The 8,697-nt window shown below is 46.8% G+C and overlaps 1 protein-coding gene across 1 annotated transcript; it reads left to right on the top strand.

Annotated features, from left to right (window-relative positions):
* The first annotated feature begins 225 nt into the window (after positions 1-225).
* Positions 226-5,334, top strand: LOC135280034 (ovomucoid-like). Its single transcript, XM_064387743.1, has 4 exons — positions 226-369; positions 2,599-2,630; positions 3,889-4,016; positions 4,876-5,334. Exons 1-4 carry the CDS (start codon positions 321-323, stop codon positions 4,919-4,921), a joined length of 255 nt encoding a protein of 84 aa, XP_064243813.1. The 5' UTR covers positions 226-320; the 3' UTR covers positions 4,922-5,334.
* The last annotated feature ends 3,363 nt before the right edge of the window (positions 5,335-8,697 follow it).

Consider the following 8,697-nt stretch of genomic DNA (forward strand, 5'->3'; position numbering starts at 1 on the left):
GAAACCCTTGTGGGATGAACATTTTGGCAAACACCCAGGCAGGATTGCCCTTCCCCGAGTCCCCACGGCAATAACAGAGCAGCCAGCCCTGAGTCAGAGCCTGCCTGCTGGGGCTGGAACAGTTAATTAGGCTGGGCTTAGGCAGGACAATCGCTGCTCCATCAGCAGCCCTGCCGTGCCCGGGACACATCCCACTGACCCTGCCCTGGCACCACCTTCCCTAATTACTGCAGCCATTTCATCAGCTCCTGCCTATAAATGGTGCCACGGGACACTGGGGGCACTGGGGACACTGGGAGTTCAGCTGCTCTGGGACAGCCATGAAGGTCACCCTGGTGCTGCTGGGGCTGGCAGCTCTGTGCCTGGCATGTGAGTACCCCCCTGGGGCTTCTCAGGTGCTTCCTGCACTGCGCGGGAAGGAGAAATTGGGATTTTCTAGTTAAAATCCTGTTATTTAGCACCATAATGGTTTATTGCCCAGCTGGGGCTGGGGTGGGTGGAAGCTGCTCCTGGATGGGTGTAGCTCAGAGCTGTGTTCTGTGGCTCAGAAGAGCTGTGATGCCTCAGAACCACCTGGTTTTATCTATTTATTTTTGCATTTCCAGCTGAGAAGGGAGCTGGGAGCTGGTGAGGTCCTGGCCCTGCCCAGCTGACCAAGCAGGGGGCAGCTGGTGATGCTCAGGCCACATAAAACAGCTGGGAATTGCATCTTTTTAATCCTATTTTTCCAGGCTGCAGAGAGATTTGAGGGGCATGTTGCTCTAAAAAAGAGGGATCTGGGAAGAATTTCTTCAGCCTTTACTTGGCCATTTTATTTTTACTAAAAACTTGCAGCAAAAAATGTATTTTTAGGGAAAAATAAGTGCATTTAAAATAACTGAAAGACTCCACACCTCTGCAGGTAGTATAGAAGTTTAAAAGCACTATGAGCATTAAAGAAGGAAAATAATGAAAATGTTAAATGCAAAATTATGAAACAAAAGAATCTTTTGAGTAGCTCTGAAGAAATTGCTTTGAAATTTGTCTCAACCCCAAATTTTTTATGAAAAAACTGCAGTTTAAATGAAATGTGATGGAAATAATTCAGTGTTCCATTAGCTGCAGGAAAATAAATAAATATTCCTTCCATTAGAATTCCAGGAAATCTCTTCCTTGAACTTTCTGGTTTATCTTGTCTGCTTGAAAACTTCATGAATCAGCACTTTCTGAGCCACACCCTTTTTGCATTCACTCCGTTTGCAGAGTGGCTCCTAAAAGTTTACCAGAGAAAAAATCAGACGTGAATGGTTGGGGGGAAGTGGAATAAATCAAATCCAATTCCAGAATAATGAAATCTCAGTCACCCTCTGGTGATAGAGATGGAAACCCAACCTGGAGCTTTATTTCTGCTCATTTTCTTTATACTGAACAACTGTATTTATGTGAGGGTGTAAACAGGTTTATGAAAGGAAGTTTTTGTGCAAAGTTTAACCTTTGAAGATCAAAAAAAGCCAAATTTATTCAGAAAGACAATTGCTGGAGCTCTGCTGCAGAACACATTTTGAAAGTTTAACCATTAAATATAAAAAAAAATAATCTAAATTTAATTAAAAAAACCACAAGTGCTAGAGCTCTGCTCCAGAGCACATCTGGAACGTTTAACCATTAAATATAAAAAAAATCCAAATTTAATCAAAGTAACAAGTGCTACAGCTCTGCTCCAGAGCACATTTGGAAAGTTTAACCATTAAATATAAAAAAAAAAAATCCAAATTTAATTAAAGAAACAAGTGCTAGAGCTCTGCTCCAGAGCACATCCCTGCTCCTTCTGCCCAGAAATCTCTCCCTGGTACTGTTACCCCTGGCTGCCCCAGGATGGTGATTATGGGACAGCAGAGGCACAAATACATTCCTAAGGAAAGTAAGAAATGTGTCAGCAGCATGGAGCCACGCCAGGCAGCTGATTACTTTGTGGGAGGTGTAATTAGCATTGTTTGGAAGGAGCTCCTTGAAGCCCCACCTGAGGACAGGGCTCTGTTCCAGAGGAACGAGGTAAAAATAGGAGCCAGTCACCTTAAAATCCATATTGAAACAAGGGGAACACTTCCTAACGTGGGATTAGGAGCCAAATTGTGTTATCATTGTTATTCACAGTCAATATTGTGTTTAATTCTCATTATTGACAGGAAACATAGATATAGAAGGGACGTGTGGTTTGCTCACAGCCACACACAGCTCTTGGTAAACTCAGGAATTAAACCCCAGCCCATGGAATTAAACCCATGGAATTAAACCCGTGCTCAAGCAGCAGTTAATCCTGGACATTAAACATAAAACAACATGATAACAGTAAATATAATACTGGCTGCTGGGCTGTCAGTGGTTTTGTGGTGAACAACGTTCCCCCTCCAGCAGAGGCTGTCCCAACAGGGGCCAGAAGTTTCTGAGGTAAATAAAGCACCAAACCCCCTCTGCTCAATAGGTTCTGACACCTCACTAATCACTGCACTGTGCTGACATTAAGGAGGTAAAAGATTCAGAGCTGCTGAGTGAAATCATCTTGGTTTGCACCTGAGTGTTCATTGACTGTGGCTTTTCATTTTCTCTTTTGTGGCTCAGTTTCCACTGCAGATGCTGCCACACAGAATGAGGTGAGTGATTTCCTTTTTTTTTTTTTTTCCTGGATAAAAATATAGAATAAGAGGTAAAAAATTATAGTATAATAACATGAGGTCAGAAAATAAGCATGTTAAACTTTAATTAAATGCTGCAAATTTATTGAGGTTTCAGTGAAAGTTCCTGAGTTTGGGATGGGGTTTCCATAGAATTACCTGATAACTTCCAGGTCTTTTCACCTGTTTGGCATTCTGGGCAAGAAATTGGGCAAGGACAAATTTTAACCCAGAGAAATCTAGATTTAAAATAATTAAATAAATTATTTGATGATGATGACCCTATAAGGCTTTTTTGATGACTTTTAGCTCCTAAATCAGGTACCTGGAGATTTTCATTCTCTCTGAGTACTCTGGGGTCAATGTCTGGAAAAGTGAGGCACCAAGGAATAAAAATCCTTCCTGGGGTCAGCAGGAAGGTCCTGGCAGAGTGGGCAGTGGTGGGGAGAGAAAATTCATCCACACACAGAGCTGGAGCTGTATTTGCAGAATTTATCAGGAATTTCTCCATGGTCAGGCATGGGAGGGCTGAGGTGGAGCCCATCCCTGAAGTGTCCAGGGAAGGGCTGGATGAGAACTGATCCCACCTGGATTTACTCATTGTTGTGATCAGATAATAAAAACCCCAACACTCTGCTCCTCTGTGTTGTTCCAGGACCCCATCCCTGTCACAGGCAGCCCCACTCTCACCTCTGAGCAGAAATGTTTCATTTTTGGGGCTCAGCCTCTGCCCACAGAGGTGGTGTCACCTCCCTGGCTGTGCTGCCCCAAAATTGGATATATTCATGTTTTATGTGCATGGAGGAGGTGTCACAGTGAAGCAGACAGGGCTCCTTTTCTTCATGCAGAAAAAGCCAGTTTTTATTCACTTAGCTCATATTTACAGCAATTCTAAAGGCACTCTGTTAAACCTGACTGGATAACAATACACTGTGAGTTCACTGGTCACTAAATGGGATTTTGTGCCTCCACCAAACCTCTTTACTCTTGGATTGTTTACACATCTTCTTCACTGATTCTCACTGCACCAATTTCTTGGTTTTGCAGGTGCAAACCAATTTTTCTCACGTTGTGTTAACTGACTTTTCATTCTTTTGACTTTCCTCACGGGTGCAAGCAGATGAGCTGCAGCCAGCCCCCCCAGCAGGCCTGAGCCTGGTATTATAAAGCCTTTTTTTGTGAGGTTTTCCCCTGTGTGGCCCCGAGGGTGTGGGACTCAGGGCTGCCCTCATTGCAGGTGGATTGCAGCGAGTACAAGAGGCTGGAGAGGGGGAGGCCCATCTACTGTGAGAGGCTCTACCAACCCTACTGCGGCTCCGACGGCAAAACCTACAACAACAAATGCTCCTTCTGCAAGGCTGTGCTGTGAGTACTCAGCTGCCCACACCCCCGGGGACACAAAAGCTGCCGTGGGCTCAGCAGATGGGATTTCCACCCCATAGAAGTGCTGGGTTCTTTAGGGTTGGTGCTGCTCTGCTCCTGTGCTTTATCTTTGATTGTTCCTCCCACTGATGATGTGCAACTGAGCTAAAGAACAATTGATGGTGATGTTTGGGTGAGAACTTCCTATTCTGGTAGGAAGTGCAAAATAGGCAACTAAAAAATGACCAGACATTCAGGTCTGAACTTCCTATTCTGGTAGGAATTGTGAAGTTGGACACTAAAAAACCACTTGGATATTTGTGTGAACAACTTCCTATTCCAGCAGGAATGGTGAAGTTGGACACTAAAAAACCACTTAGATATTTGTGTGAACAACTTCCTATTCTGGCAGGACGTGTAAAATAGTGAACCAAAAACTGACCCAAATACTTGTGTGAGCAACTTACAGCAGGCACTGTGAAGTTGGACACTAAAAAATAATTCAAATTCGTGTGAGGAACCTGCTGCAGGTACTGTAAGGTTCAGGCACTAAAAAATACCCTGATATTTGTGTGAGCAGCTTCCTATTCCAGCAGAAACTGTGAAGCTGGACAGGAAAGAGTCCAACGAGCAGCAGAGACCTGACAAAGCACCTGCACCCAACGCAGGTCACACACAAATTCAGAAGTGGCGCTGGAAGTGTCTTGGGTTTATGGATGAAATGTGTAATTTTGCAAGGAAAGCTGTTTACAGATGAGTGCCCTGATGTCTGTGTGAACATTACGGTGTCTCCTCTGTCAGCAAAGGGCTCCGAGGGTTTTGGTGCAGCTTTGTGTGTGCAACGCCGTGTTTCTCCCTGCAGGAAGAGCGGAGGGGCCCTGCACGTGAAGCAGGCAGGGGCGTGCTGAGGACAGCTCGCCCTGCCCGTGCCTGCCTCTCCTCCATCCTGCCCTGGGGTGCCAGCTCTGCTCTCCCTGCTCCCGAGCTGGGGCTGCCACTCCTGTCCCCGCAGCAGAGCTGCTCCTGCTGCTGCCCACCACCAACCTCGGATGTTTGTCTCCATGGCTGAAGTTCAAATCTCTGACCGTGCCCCAAGTCTCTCCCCCTTGTTGTTCAAATGTTTTCTTTCCTTTACCCAGAATCTTCAGCAGTTGTTTTTTCCCAAAGCTTTTCAGCTTTCCCAGGCACTGCTCTGACTCTCCCAGTTTTGTAGCTGAATTTTGAGTGCTTATTTTTCATCCCTCTCTGTACAATTCTGGTTCCTGTCTGTTGTTTAGCTACTCAGTGTACTTGTTTATTAAAATAAACATTCACTCTTTTATTTTTTGTCCATGGTGAACTTTCTAGAGAGTTTATTGCATCTATGACTAACAAGTATTTCCCAAATTACAGAAAACTGTGGTGGAGCAGGGGCTGAGTCCAGAGGTAAAAATCTAAAGCTGGGATACAAAAGTTGTATCCCACTCCATGGCCTCATATACTGCAATTTACCCCCCAGTCTGGCTCTTTTTTTTTTTTTTTTCTTTAAATGAGACTAATCTGGTAAAATGTAAGACTGTAGAAGTTTGTTAAATCCTGTCATTTAAATGTGAGCAGTCATTAATCTTTTCACGTGACAAATTTCAGAACCTAAAGAAATTTATGTCCTGTTCTTACATCCTGATTATCTTCACCGTTAAGCTAATTTGTCTTTTACTCAATATTTGGTCATGGGAATGTATTTTCCCAGAATTAAAATTGTGAATGACTGCCCTTATTGGAGCAAAATTTTGGAACAGCTGGACACGGAAGAAATCCCTATCCTGAATTCTGTTTATCTGGAAATCAGGTCCCAGCAATTAAATGAAAATGAGGAAGGTAATAGAAAAGTTCCTCCTAGCTCAGGGGCTTCAACTTAAAGAAGTTCCTAGAACAGATCACCTTGACTGAAAAAGATAAAAATGAGAAAACATGGGTCAGGTTGAGAAAACAAAGGGAATCTCTGAGGTTTCCTCGTGATGTCAGAAAAACCTTGATTTGTGGATATTTGCTGCCTTCCAGCCTCATGGATATCCCCACGCTCTGCTGTGGGTTGTTGGGCTGTTTCATGGGCTGTGCTTGTGCACCAAACCTAAGGCAGCAAAATTCTCCTGCAGCCCCAGGAGTGATTCCAGCAGCTGCCGGAGGTGTGAAGCACCCCCTGCATTCCCTGCTCTCCAGGCTGCCCCTGCCCACTCCCGACAGGGAATCCCTGAGCCGGCAGCAGCAGGAGAGCAGCACCTGCTTTCCCTCAGCTCACAGCAGCTCCTGCCACATGCCAGAGCACAGAACATCAAATTGCTGCAAGGGACACCTGCAGAAAACGCTGCTGGAGTGGCTGGCCTGGCTGGCCGGGCTGGCTGAGGGATGGAGCAGTGCCAGGGAAATGTGGGGAAGGGAAAACCAGCAGAGCCTGAACACGCTGATGGTCGGGTTCTGCGAGACAGAAAATGAAATACTGGTGTGGAATAGGAAACAGAAGAGATCTTGCACTCAGGGAGGATCAGAGTGCAAAACTCTGCCCTGGAAAGGTACTTAAATTCCTGCTGTGTCTTTATAGCTGATGTATTTACGTGTGAGGGACAAGGAGGGGCTTTCCTCAGGTCCTACAAAACATTTTCTTTGTTGTAAGACAAGAGGTGATGGAATCTGGAAGTCAGACAGTGGGATCCCTGCAAGAGCAAAGCCAGTGCTGGAATAAAGCTGGCTGGGGTTACCCTGGCACCGTTCTCACCTGAGCTCGTGCACCTGAGGGCTTTGGCTGCTCAGATCTTCTCTTAGAAGCTTTAATTTTGGAATGTTGAGATTTTGCTCCCTGCTTGCTGTGTAATTAATGTCTCATTTGGTGATCAGGAGTGTCCAAGGCCAGGGATGGAGCTCTGGGACAGTGGCCATGTCCCTGCCCATGGCAGGGGGGAGTGAGACCTCTGAGCTCCCTCCCAGCCCAAACCATTCCATGATTTACCATCACTGGGATGGAGAACATTCATTCCTTCAGAAGAGAAAAGCTTAAAAACATCTCCTAGGGATGCTGCTAAGCACTGACAGTTTGTGAGGTACAAAATTTTGAGTTTTTAAAGGAAGACATTAATTCTCTCAGTCATTTTTGATTCAGTAATACCTGTGCTGAGAACCAGGATTCTGAAATCCCCCTAAAATATAAACTGTGTGTGTCCAAATAGCCTCCACCAGCAGTAAATGAGGAACAACAAAAGCAACGTGCTCGTTTGTTTTGCAGCTGGTCAAGACCAGAACAGAATTTTTATTGATGACTGTTCAGCATCTCTGATTGTTTTCCTTTGGCTGTCAGTTCAGATATCTTGGGGTGCCTCAAATTCTAAATTTTCCCACATATGTCAGTGGAGGGAGAAAGAAATGGAGGAACCCCAAAGCCTTCAAAGATTCACAAGCCATTGATGTGTGGGATAAATCACAGGGTTTCTGTTAGGAACAAATGGGGTGGTTTTGGTTTCTGCTGTCTGTCTTGTGACCACTTCACCGTTCACATTCTGTGACTGTTCCAATGACAGCTCAACCCCAAGGCCCTGCCCAAATTCCTTAATTCCATTTAGTGTCTCCTGTGTCCTTCAGGCCAGCTCCTCTTGCTGCCACCCCTGTGTCCCCTGCCTTGGGCTGGGGGAGGGCAGGACAAGCTCTGCTGGACCAGGCTCTGCTCTTCCCACAGGAACCCTCACTGGTCCCATTTTTGGGGCTGGTTTTTCAGATATTTTGCTGGTTTTGATGCTGTGTTGCTGTCACAGGTTGGACTCAGTGGCCTCTGGGGCCTTTTCCAACCTCAGCGATGCTGTTGACACATCCAGAATTCACAGGGATTGCCAAGAATTCATTTTGTTATTCCTACTCTGCCACAGAGTGCTGTGGATTCCTCTGGGATTGTCACTGAACCAGCATCTGAGTCTTTGCACGCTGTTATTCACAAAAAACAACTCACCAGCAGTCTGCTGGGTGATGAGTGAGCCTTGTCACCCAGTCCCTTGGGGCTTGCATGAAACATGACCTTAAAATGTTGAGGGAATTGTGATTTCTGCTGGGATCCACCCAAACACAGCGATTACAAGGCTCAAGTGCAGACCTGCACAATGCTGCAAATACACATGTGGGGCCAGGATGAAGACTGTCCAGGGAAAATAATTTATAAAGCTTGCAGAGAGCCTCCAAAGGAGGGCATGAGGGTGGGGAAGGGCCTGGAGGGGCCATGGGGGAGCAGCTGAGGGCACTGGGGTTGTGCAGCTGGAGGAGGCTGAGGGGAGACTCCTTGGGCTCTGCAGCTCCTCCCGAGGGGCAGCTCCGATCTCTGGGACAGGGAAGGGCTGGGGCTGTGCCAGGGAGGGCCAGGTTGGATTTTGGGAAAGGTTCTCCCCCAGAGGGTGCTGGCACTGCCCAGGCTCCCCAGGGATGGGCACAGCCCAAGGCTGCCAGAGCTCCAGGAGGGCTTGGACACCCAGGGTGGGATTTTGGGGCCAGGAGCCGGACTGGATGATCCTGGAACCTGGAACCCTGCAGTGCTTTGGGCTGGAAGGACCTGAACACCCACCTCACCCACCCTGCCACGGGCACCTCGCGGAGCCGCGGCCGCTCGGGGCTGCGTGCACGGGGTGCTGGGCTGGGCACGGCCGGCCTGCAGCGGGCCAGGGCTCCTGACAGC

Source organism: Passer domesticus, chromosome 13 (genome assembly GCF_036417665.1).
Source record: "Passer domesticus isolate bPasDom1 chromosome 13, bPasDom1.hap1, whole genome shotgun sequence".
Taxonomy (NCBI): Eukaryota; Metazoa; Chordata; class Aves; order Passeriformes; family Passeridae; genus Passer; species Passer domesticus.